Genomic DNA, 12644 nt, shown 5'->3' on the forward strand with positions numbered 1-12644 from the left:
TTCTTAAGACTGCATTCAGCTGCCTTGTCATCTGGGAACTGGACTCAGATGATAATGCTGGGTATCTCTCTCTCTTTTTTTTTTTTTGTGGTCATTTATCCTTAAAGAGGGCAGACTGAGTTTCTTTACATGGTAATGGCTGTAATACAAAGGGCAGGTCCCAGTCCAAGTGCTTATTATCAAGCATCTGCTTTGTATTGACATTTGCTGTTGTCCCATTGGCCAAAGCAAGTCATATGTCCAAATTCTGACTCAGTATGGGAGTGGGCTGCACCAGATAGTGAATACTGCAAGGAGTAAATAGTTGGGAGGTCATTAATGTACTGTTGTTGCCCTGTGATACTCATTGATTTCTCCTACAGAGCAGGAATTGGAATTTGTATCCTTGTAGTACTGAACCTTCTAGAGAACTGAAAATGAACTTTTCAATATATTGATGAAGGAGTGCTTTCAGAGAAAGGAAATTTCTATTCTTGCTTAAGACCAGTTACTTGGCTTTGTGGGGTTTTTTTGAGGGGAGTGGGGTGGGTGCTGTGTTGGGTTTTAGTTGCAGCATGCAGGATCTTCGTTGCTACATGTTGAATCTTTAGTTCATCATGTGGGTCCTAGTTCTTTAACCAGGGATCGAACTCAGGCCCCTTGCATTGGGAGCATGGAGTCTTAACCATTGGACCACCAGGGAAGTCCTTACTTTGCTTGTTTTTAGTCAGGAAAGCAGTAAGAGTCAAAGAATGGAAGATAACCTTGACTGCACCCTGCCTTTTTTTCTTTTCAAAGTTGAAAATGCTACCTAGGTAATGTCTACATTGCAGACTAACACATATGTGAAAAATAAATAAAGGAGCCCTGTTCTTAAAAAAATTTATTTTACTATGTGAGTTTCTGGATTTTATTATTTGAACTAAGTTTTTAAAAGAAATATAAACATACTTTATCACAAAATTGTTAAACAGTGCAAGGTTATATGTAATGGAAGTACATCTTCATTTTACTTCATACCTTCAGAATCCTTCTCCTGAGACTATAGTTTCCAATTTATTAAGTATCTTTCCACGAATATTCAGTGCATATGTAAGTGTATTTAAATGCACATATGTGTGTGCAGATACAGTGATTGTCTCCTCTTTTGTTTTTATACAGAAGATGCCCATATTGTAAATTGCTTGCCATTGTTTAGTTTTATAGTGCTTAGTTGAGTCAGTGACATCTATCTATTATTACTGTTTTTGCAGTATTTAAAGTTAAAGCTCGTTTGTTTAGCTTCTGCCCAGCTGTGGAACACTGCCAGATATTCTTGAAAACAACAACTGTGACTTGGCTACCATAAAGAAATAGTTGCAAAATATTGGAGAAAGCCATTTTCCAAGAGAGGTCTTGAGTGTAAATGAGTGTCAGCAAATGTAAAGAGGGGAAAAGATTTCAATTTCTATGCAAGAATAGACTTTTTTCCACACAGTTCCAGTGCAAATTCCTCCAATTAGGAATCCCTAATTATAATAATAGATATAATAGTAGTAGTAGATGTGCACATGAATGCTGCTGCTGCTGCTGCTGCTGCTAAGTCGCTTCAGTCATGTCCGACTCTGTGCGACCCCATAGACGGCAGCCCATCAGGCTCCGCCGTCCCTGGGATTCTCCAGGCAAGAATACTGGAGTGGATTGCCATTTCCTTCTCCAGTGCATGAAAGGGAAAAGTGAAAGTGAAGTCGCTCAGTCGTGTCTGACTCTTAGCGACCCCATGGACTGTAGCCTACCAGGCTCCTCCGTCCATGGGATTTTCCAGGCAAGAGTACTGGAGTGGGGTGCCATTGCCTTCTCCGGCATATGAATGGGATAGAGATAATCACTAGTCTTATTTATTCCTATCAAAATCTGGTAGTCACAAACTACACACAAATTTTAAAAGGTTCATTTGTCCTTTCCCCAACCTTAAAAAAAGTTTTCATAATTGATCTTACCAAATAGGTCATTATGCATGCCCAGGAGAGTCATCATCAAATTTTTTTTATTTGATCATCAGAATTTTTTTTTCCGGCCTCATGGCTTGCAGGATCTTAGTTCCTCAACCAGGGATTGAACGCATGCCCCACGCAGTGGAAATATGGAGTCCTAAACAGGAATTCCCGGTACATTTTTTTAATTGGAATTTTCCGCTTTGGTCTGGGAGTGAAAATCTTACTTGTATTGTATCAGTAAATCTGTAAATCAGCTTAATACTTGGTGGATACTTGGTGGATTAAATCAGTCTCCTTAGTGGATGCAAGTTGTAATTTATTACCTCTTTTCATCACTTTGTTCAAGTGTCCTTTTGTTATATTCTCCAGACAACACTATGAAATAATTTTTAAGGATATGAAGGATTTGAAATTCTACATACAATATCAGAGTTGCTAGTACTAAAGTAATGCTTCTCAAACTCAAAGAAATGCAGGTACAAATCCACCAGGGGGTTCTTGACAAGATGAAGATTATAATTTGTTAGGTCTCAGATAGTGCCCAAGATTCTGCATTCTTACAGATTCCTAAGTGTGCTGCTGCTTCTGGTCCACTGACCACACTTTGAGTAGCAAGGACCTGGAAGACACATTCTTGAGATTCAAAGTTAATATGTAAATTATGGGTCTCTTTTTTCATTAAGAGTTTGTAGTGTGTGATTTATAAGTATATGTTGTGTCATAGAAACAAACAATTTGTCCTTGAGCTGAAATTGCACTACACCTCTATGTCTACTCTCCAGTTATTTTCAAAGAAAAATTTTGGGGTCAAATTAGTTGAGGATTTATATAGCCTGTGAAGTATAAATTTTGACTGTAATTGGAATAACTGGTTTAACTGAAAATTTTGTGAGTCTTACCTGTCTCACAAAGGCTCTTTCTGCCTAAAGCTGATGGATTTTTGTTATGTCCTGTGGCAGTGAGAAGAGGAAAATTTAGATCATCCGGAGAAGAGAGGGGTGTTTTCCTAGTTAGGTTTACCTCCTTCAACACATCCTCCTTTGCAGTTTCTGTAGTAGCAAACAGGATTCATCAGCTTATTAAGTAGAAGTTGTTGAGATGAATGGATTGTGTTTTCTTAATCAAAGAGATATTGTTCATTGTTTAGATCATAATTTAAGACTTTTAGAAGCTTTTGCACATCAAAGGAAGCACAGTGGAAAGGTAACCTATGGATGGAAGAAAATATTTGCCAATCATATATCTGATGTGATACTTGCAGAACTCCTGTAACAAAAAACAACCTGCTTAAAAAAATGAGCAAAGGATTTGAATAGGCATTTCTCCAAAGAACATACACAGATGGCTAAAAATCATATGGAGAGACACTCAACATTACTAATCATTAGAGAAATGCAAATCAAAACTACAATGAGTAGGCCATTAGAATGCTACCATCAAAAAATCCAGAAAATAGCAAGCACTGGTAAGGATGTAGAGGAATTGGAACTCTTGTGCACTGTTGGTAGGGAAGTAAAATGGTACGGCCACTTTGGAAAATAGTACGGAGGTTCCTTGAAACATTAAAAACAGAAATATTTGATCCAGCAGTGCCACTTCTGGTTATATATCCAAAAGAATTGAAAGCAAGATATTAGAGATATTTGTACACTCATGTTCACTGCTCCATTTTTCACAGTAACTGAGAGGTGGAAGCACCCCAGATACCCACTCAGAAATGTAATATTACTCAGCCTTAAAAACGAAGGAAATTCTGTCACATACTACCACATGGATGAACCTTGAGGGCATTATACTAAATGAAATAAGCCTGTCAAAAAAAGATAAATACTGTATGATTTCACTTATGTGAGGATGTAAAGTAGTCAAAATCAGAGAGACAAAGTAGAGTGGTGATTGTCAAGAGCTGGGAGTGGGATGGGGACAGAGAGGATGAGAAGATGGTGTTCAGTAGCTATAGAGTTTGTTTTTTAGTGTGTTAAAGTTCTAGAGATACTTTGTACACCAGTGTGAATATAATTAGTGCTACTGAGCCATACACTTGAACATGGTTAAGATGGCAAATTTGATATTGCATGGTTTTTGACGTAATTAAAGAAAAACAAAACTATCCCTAACCTTGGAGAGGTATTGACAGGGCAGTCAGCTGTGCCCTCATGAGCTCAACATCTTTTTTTGGAATGTTTGGTAAGTAAGAGTAAAGGAGACATTAGAAAACAGACAAATAATAATCATGGATTTTTAAGTTCTGTGAGATGATATTATCTCTATTGCTTTGTGCTGCCTTTTCAGTTGGCTTTTTTTGCTGAATATTTTTACCCCTTTCTGGTTCTCCTTTCAGAATGAAATAGATATAACAAATGTAATGCCTTGGATTAATCTTTTTTTTTCTCCTTCAGGTGTGATGATGATCAGATGTCTAATGATAAGGAGCGGTTTGCCAGGTAATGTAGTAGAGCATCTTGGTCCTTGCTGTGGGACCAGGCAATTTAAAAATTCTCAGTTTTAAGTTTTTCTCAATGAGAGTTAATTTCTCTGCCCAGTCTCAACTGGTGAAAATTAGTATTATAATTGTTGTTTATGGTCAGGTAACATGGCTTCAGACTTATGGTGCCAAACTAATGGTATATTTATTTAAACAGTGTTTTTATGTATGTGATAAATAGCTATACACTGTGCTTGCTGGGTATCCACAGGAACACAAACAATATGAATTTCTTGGTTGTATTTATTGTTAAGTGGATCTACAAAATCTGTACAGATAATGATTTTATTCTTTTAAAGATGATAGCAAAGAAACAATTTACACAAAGAGTGCAGTTTTTATTGAAATACATTTGTTTAAGTTGCCTGTCTAGAGGGTGAAAAATACTTTGGTTTATATTAAACAAATTCTCTCAACTCAGATATTGGTTTATTCTTAGAAAGTTTATTCTGTATATTGTTAAGCAGCCACATCAGAAAAGCGAATAATCCAAAATCCAATGCTTAACTAAGCAATTACTACTTATTCATTGCTGATGCTGCTGGTCTGGGGCCCATACGTTGAGAACCATTGATGTCAAGGGCTAAGCAATATCAATCAGAGTAGTTTTAAAGTACTCTGAAGCAGTGCTATGCCATAAGCTTTGAATGAAGTGATAATGTATTAAAATAAATGCATATGGATTTTTTCTCTAGTAGCTTTATATAGGACTCATTAAAGAGAAGCACTGTAGTCAAGAAGGTAAATGGGAGACCACTGAAATAATAAGACAGTGATAAAATCATGAGGGCCTGGGCTAGAATGGTGGCAGTGACAGTAGAAAAGGAGCAGATTTAAAGGTTTCTGAAGAATTTGTAAATACTTCAAATCTGAAGTAGATAACTTAAGAACACTTTAGGATGTGAATCATCTCTCAAATGAGAAGTTAATAGTAGATATTTGGGCAGTAGTTTTTAAAAAACTGGATTAGAAAGTGAAGCCATCAAATAATAGTGGTGGTATGGGTTTCACAGTCTCTTGACTGAAATTCCAAAAAGCTGTGAAAACATGACCTGAACTGTTTCAGTCTTCATTTGTCTTGCTTAATGTGAATCTTTATACATTCTGTATTTTATTTAGAAATATTGAAGTAGATAAGGGATTGTGGATCTGTATTGGTAGGAGTGGTAATACTAATTTTAGATATTTAACTTGCAAACAACAGAGCTCATTTCGTTGTGGGATCTTAGTTCCGTGGCCAGGGGTTGAACTGGTACCCTCAGCAGTGAATGTGTGGAGTGCTAACTACTGATTGCCAGGGAATTCCCAGAACTCATTTCTTTAAGATTTATTAAGCTAGTTCACCTCAGATATTCTTCTTTGGGATTCAGTAGAGGGCCTTCAAAAGATGAAATGAATTTTCCCAACTTTTTGAAAAAATATTTGTAGTTTGTTAAGGAATTACAATAACCCAGTGAATATGAAACTTTACTTAATATCACCTTTTTCTTTCTCTTGTCACTATGCATAAGTTTTCACGTGGTTCTTGTCATTACTGTGTTATTTTTTTGTCTCTTTTTTCCCCCCTGCTGACCATTTTCTAGAAATTTCCCTATGTATTGATAAAGTCATTGTAGTTTTCATTTTTTAATAGCTGGTTTTTCAGCCTATTAATATATCATACTTAGATATTTTTTCTTAATCTATTCTCAATCTCTTTATACATATACTTATGTATATATTTAAGGTGGAATTGATTACTGATAAACTGAACTGCCAACACCAACTACCAACATGTTTCTTCATTTGCCACAAAACCCTTATAGTATTTCAGTTATTTAGAGAAATTTAGTGGTAATCCTTTGTAGCCCCCTCCAGGGAAGAGGGAGTTGATCTAGGATCCAGCAATGTTATGGCTTTATTGCAGAGAAATGGGAAAGTGATAGAAGAGAAATGTACCACTTCAAGATCAAATCATTGATAGGAGATATACTAGATACCTAGCTCTTAGTTTTATTTATATAATTCTCCAGGGAAACCTGGTTGGTTATTTTGTCTGTGAGCATATGTGTGCTGTATGTGTGTTATAGAGAGATTGTGTTTGTGATCACTTGTTTGACATTCTTAACATGATTTACTGCTTGATTTTTTTTTTTCAGTGTAGAAATAGCATATGTGAATATTACTTTCTTTACAGATTGGAACCAGTATGTGAACATTGTATCCCCTCTTTTAGTTCTTATTCAAATAGTATGTCTGCTTGGTTTCTAAAGAGATAATTGGCTTTCTGTGCTCAGATTATGTTCATTTATAATAAATATTGGGCTTGCTTTTATGTTGAACTTTGTGCTGTAAGTTAGTTTTCCTTTATTCTGACAGATGGTTTTGTCGCGTTACAGGCAAGGTTCTTGTCTATATTTCCATTTCCCCCTCTCTTCTCTGCATCTGTTTTTTTCTGTTATTTTCTTCCCTTCCCCCCCTTCTCCTCCCTCTTTCTTCTTCTCCTTTCTCCCCTTCCTTCTCTCCTTTCCCCCTTTTCTTCCTTCCTCTCTTCTTTCCCCCCTTCCTTCCTTCTTTCTTTTTATTTTATGTTTAGCTTAGTTCATTAATTCTGTTTTTAGGTCGGATGATGAGCAGAGCTCTGCGGATAAGGAGAGACTTGCCAGGTAGGAAAATGGTGTCTTTTAGCATGATGAAGTGGATGCTGCTGCTTTTTCTATCCTTTTTCTTATTTCTTCTCTTTTCTTTCCCTTTCTCTTCATGTTTTTCTTTGTGGCAAGAGAGGACAAGATTTTTAGAAGTTTGTATATAACAGGAACTTTGGCTTCCCCACCAGAAAGTGGGTGAGTTGAGGGAACTTAGGAATTTAAGAAATTGCTATTAGTTTTATAGATTTCTCTTTTTATCTTTATCTTAGCACACTAAGTTTTGCAGAATAAAAAGCTTTTAGAAACAGTGTAGCTGTGCTAGTTGATACTTGAGCAGGAAAATACTCTTTTATCAGAAAGCCAATGAATATATCTGTGTTTGCAATTAGTTCCTAGTCTTTAGGCCTCAGTATTTACTCCACACCCTTCTAGAAAGCTCACCCTTATTTTCCTGGGTACACTCACAGCCTAGATTACTTTGTCACAGCTGTACTGGTGTGGCTTTGGTGAGTGAATCTTGTGGTTTCTTAGAAAAGCTTAGCAGCCTTGATGTGGCTATTTAAAAGATCAGTCTTCTGGATTTCAGTGTCAGAAACCTGGTCAGATACAAGGAAATGGGTGCTTTTTATGTTTCTCAGGCAGAGTAACTAAATATGGACCTACGCTGTGAGACCTATTGTTACCTCTTTCAGCTGGGTCACAATCTCATTTTGCTGCCATTTTAACTTAATGCCTGCTAACGCTTTCACGTTTCAGAAAACTGGTATGGTATTGGTGGGAAGAACATTTCATTCATTGGGAATGGGGGCAGCCCTTGGAAAAGTCAATTAACTACTGGACATTAGTTTGCTCTAATCATAAAAAAGAAATTTAAGTTAGATTCATTGTTTTCTTTTTTTTGTTTGTTTTGGCAGAGAACTTTTGTTCAGATAGAATCTTTAGTGGTAATAGAAGTCCGTAAAAAAGATAAAGCAAAGCTGCTCAAAACTGAAACAGAAATGCAGCATGTTGTTTGAGTCTCTCCTTGAAGCATTCCTATGGAAGATACTGAGGAACTGTTAGGCTTTTCAGAAATCCAATTTGAAAAATACTGAATTATACTTTTAGCAATAATTTTACCCTGATTTTGAGGAAGTCAGTATTGGAGATGTGTTCTGCTTACCCTGGTGAGATCCAGATTGTCTATTTTCAGGCCTTTAAGCATCTTCCTTCCTATTCTCCAGTTCACTTTGTCCCAAATTGGGCATCATAAGGGACTTCTAGTAAATGGCATCTTATAAATCTCTTGAGCTCAGTGTACTGTAACCACACCCAGATAGAGAAGCTAGGGCCTTGTCCATTAGGGGGACAAGTAGAACTTCCAATTCTACCTTCTAGTGTTGAGAATAAGAGAGATACTTAGAACAAACAATATTTTATAGACCAGGGTAGTATATACTAATCAATTCTCATATCAACTGTTGAGCAACATACTTCCGTTGGAAAAAATTGGTCATTTATGTTTTCAGCCTTTAAAAAGTTGAATTGGTAAATAAGAAATCAGCCAAGCTGAGTAACTTAAGTGAATAAAATCAACATTTTTTTTAAGACTGTCATTTCTTAAAACACTTTTTGTTCTGAGGGAGTGGTAATTTACATAGCAAGTGAGGTTTCCAGGAGTTAGAGAGATTTGCTGGTATCCACTTGTACTCTTGTCTACCCCGTTAGTTTCTATTCCATGCTTGCTCTGCATGAGAAGCTTGGCAGACCTTACTTTAACATCTGAGACTTAAGCACCACTAAATCTAAGTACCGCATTTCTTCAGCAGCTCACTTGGTATCCATGTCACTCTCTCTGCTCCCGAGTGGCCAGATATGACCACCTGGATGGGGCTTCTCCTCTCTCTCTCTCCATGCAGGGAAAATCACAGTGAAATTGAACGGCGGAGACGGAACAAGATGACAGCCTATATAACAGAACTGTCAGACATGGTACCCACCTGTAGTGCCCTGGCTCGGAAACCAGACAAGCTAACCATCTTACGCATGGCAGTTTCTCACATGAAGTCCTTGAGAGGAACTGGCAACACATCCACCGACGGCACCTACAAGCCGTCTTTCCTCACTGATCAGGTCTCTGGGAAGCACACATGAGGGGGTCTAGAATTTTTTGAAAGTTTTGATCTTTTGGTGGTGGGTGCCCATAATCCTAAAGTGTGTGTTATATTGGGAATCAGAGCAGAGCTGAATCTGTAGATTCTTTAAAGGACAGAAATTCAGCTCTGAAGGAAATATTCAGGTCACAGGAAAGTGAGTTTTGATCCCTGACTATACCATTTATTAGCTTTGAAACAGAAGTAGAGAAGAATTGTGAAAACTATTTAGCAAGCTTACAGGTATTTTAGAACTACTCATGAATCCAGGCTGCAGGGTTGAAGAACAGTGGAATCTCAGGCATGACTGTGATCATGGAACCAGTCCTTTTCCTTGGCTTTAGGGTTATAGAAGATGAGAGTAATATATTTCTTTTTCTTGAAGCAGCTTCCAGTTTCAGTGATGAAAGGAATCTAACAGGCAGTTGTTGTTGCTTAGAGATATGCTCTGTTACATTCGATGCACTATGAGAGAAATAGAAGGTAGAAACATTTCCAGCTTTTCAGAAACTCAGTTTGAATATGAGTATGTGAGTAGCAGGATACACACATAAGTGAAAAATGAAGAAAATGCGTATGGGAAGAAATGCCTTTAAAGAACTTATTAACAATTTATATAGGATTAAATACATGTGTTGGCTTCCCCCATGACTCAGCGGTAAAGAATCCGCCTGCAATGCAGAAGACGTGGGTTCCCTCCTTGGGTCCGGAAAGATCCCCTGGAGGAGAAATGGTAACCTACTCTAGTATTTTTGCCTGGGAAGTCCCATGGACAGAGGAGCTGGCGGGCTACAGTTCATAGGATTGCAAAGTGTCTGACACAACTGATAGACTGAGTACACAGACACACATAAATACATATATACTAGCGGATGGCTAAAGTAAATAGAGTGACTAGGCCTGAGTGAGAATAGTCAGCAAAGACTTCAAAGAGTATAAGGTAGCCATGTTCTGTTTTGATTGTTAAAAGTATCATTTATTGCAGAAAAATTCAGAAAATACAGGAAGTATGAGGAAGAAAAAATTGACCTGTAATGCCATCCTTTTATTCAGAGGATCAGAAGGAAGGAAGGAATGTGGTTTGGAAGAAAGCAATAAAATTTTTCCAAATAGGATGGTCTATATGAAAGCACATATAGCACAGATTATATATATATATGTACATTGAAGTAGCTAATCAATTTGTACTAACAAAACACATAATAGATATTGATTCAACAATTTCCAATTAGGCACTTTTTGTGAGCTAACCAGGTACTTTGTCCTGTTAGAAATGTAAAGAATGGTAAGAGGTAGTCACAGGTAAAAACATGTGTAAATAAATAAATTATGATGTAAACACAGAATCCAGTCTATATCAGAGGTGCAATAATAAGTCCTGTAGAAGTGTAAATATGGAAAGCGAAGAATAGGGGAATAGTGTTGTAAATATTGGAAATAGCTTGATTAAAAGCACTGTGAAAATAATCAGATTATTCAAGGAAAATCAGTTTAGCATGGCCTGGGAGATGATAATGGGAAGATACGCTGGGGCCTGATGAAGGAATATTTAAGTGTTATGTTAAATAACTTAGATTTTAATTTTTAGGCAATGGGTAGCTATAAAAAATGTGGTAGCATTTTAAGGATGGATTGGAAAGAGTGAAAGCAGGGAGACCATTAGTCTTGGCTTGAGATAACTAGGACAGTGATGTTATATTCAAAAATAGAATTGATAACTTCAGTTATCACTGGAGTGTGAGAGATTAGTTAGATTTTTTTAGACCTATACCCTGAGAGGAAGGGGATACAGTTAATCAAGAAAGAGAGTACTGGAAGAGCACAGAGGATTGTTTTTGAAAAGGGAAATAATGCTGGGTTTTGAGATGTTGAAATTGAATTGCTGATAGAATGTCTATTTGGAGATGCTTAGTAGATTTTAGGCAAGTCTAGAAATGTAGACTTGGGTATCATTTCGTAGTGGAGAAGTAGATATGATTTCTGAGAGAGTATGGAATAAATAGAGGAGAGAACTTAAGATAGAATGTTGGAAATGCCCACACTTGAAACTTGAACAGAGGAAAAGGAGCTTGAAGCAGAGAAGAGACATTTGGAAAGGAAGTAAAACTTCAAGAATGGCGTCATAGAAGCTAGGCAGAAATAAATTTTTTAAAGGATAGAGTGAACAACACTGTCAGATCTGTAGTGACATTGTGTACAGACTCAGGAAAGAGCACTTGAGTTGGCAGGAATACATTATTAATAGTAACCTGCTGAAAAAAGATGTAGTGGTTGAGAATGAAGATTGCAGATGGACTGAGAAATACATGAAAAGTAAGAGAGTAGAGTCAGTGAGTATAACATTACTCTTAATTTAAACTTGGCCCTGGAAGATGAGTTGAGCAGAGTTGAGGGAAGTTTTGTACAGAATTAAGAAAACCTGATCATGTTTAAGATTTGAGGGGAAAGAGAACAATATGATTATTTTATAGAGCATCTTCCTAAGAGACCAGAGAGGGTGAGATAAAGAACTCAATTTTTGTTAATGGTAAGCATTTTTATTATCTGTCTTGAGTTCTGAGGTAAAGAGGGAGGTGGACAGTGACATAGACACACTGATGAACTAACTATTGGAAAAAGCTACCTTGTCAGTGACGGTGAGTATATTTAAGGTACAAAGCTGTGCCTGTGGGTGGAACAGAAGGCCACAGTTGTTTATGGAAAGATACATATGTTCTGAAGGGTCTTCCTTCTTTCCATAGTAACATTTGTTTTTTTCAAAAGAGTTCAGTATTAACTTGTATTTCTCTTCCTTGGGCAGGAACTGAAACATTTGATCTTGGAGGCAGCAGATGGCTTTCTGTTTATTGTCTCATGTGAGACAGGCCGGGTGGTATACGTCTCTGACTCAGTGACCCCAGTTTTGAACCAGCCACAGTCTGAGTGGTTTGGTAGCACGCTGTATGATCAGGTGCACCCAGATGATGTGGACAAACTTCGTGAGCAGCTTTCCACTTCGGAAAATGCGCTGACAGGTATGAGTTACATAGATGGGAAATGAATGGCAACTCTTTTCTTCTTTTTTTCTGAGATAGAAGAGGTATTTTAAGGCTTAAATTTTCCCATTGTATCTGGCAAAACTTTTAGAATTTTCTTCTTTCATGAATATAATCTGTTCTTTTTATCCACATGCAAGTAATATATTTTATAGCTCATCCTTAGAAAATGTTTCAATAGTGACAGTGTTTATATAAAAGTTTACTTTAATCTTAATATTAGTGTAAATACACCATAAAGGCCAAACCTACAATACCACCATCTTCCTTTTCATTTTAAAAGAATTAAATTATCCATGTTTATGTCTCATTTGTATGGGTAATTACTTGGTATTTTTTCTACCAAGTTGTGCTTGGCTTTGACTTTGTACTTGGTTCTCTGATGATAGATTTTTATTTTAGAGGGGAAT

The 12644-nt window shown here is 36.9% G+C and overlaps 1 protein-coding gene across 11 annotated transcripts in view; it reads left to right on the forward strand.

The window, feature by feature from the left end:
* Positions 1–12644, forward strand: part of ARNT (aryl hydrocarbon receptor nuclear translocator) — a 68785-nt gene that overhangs the window by 36935 nt on the left and 19206 nt on the right. For 7 of the 11 annotated variants that reach the window (XR_014053066.1, XM_081487749.1, XM_081487742.1 and 4 more), the window contains 4 exons: positions 4355–4399; positions 7041–7085; positions 8966–9179; positions 12000–12213. Coding sequence is in view for 10 of the 11 variants with exons in the window: in XM_081487749.1 (XP_081343875.1) it covers positions 4355–4399; positions 7041–7085; positions 8966–9179; positions 12000–12213 (518 nt within the window). In the remaining variant the exon portion in view is untranslated. The remainder of the gene's footprint in view (positions 1–4354; positions 4400–7040; positions 7086–8965; positions 9180–11999; positions 12214–12644) is intronic. The other 4 variants (XM_081487752.1, XM_081487746.1, XM_081487750.1 and 1 more) reach the window with 1 other exon arrangement.

This window comes from Giraffa tippelskirchi, chromosome 5 (genome assembly GCF_054371585.1).
Source record: "Giraffa tippelskirchi isolate mGirTip1 chromosome 5, T2T-mGirTip1v1.2.pri, whole genome shotgun sequence".
NCBI classification, from domain to species: domain Eukaryota; kingdom Metazoa; phylum Chordata; class Mammalia; order Artiodactyla; family Giraffidae; genus Giraffa; species Giraffa tippelskirchi.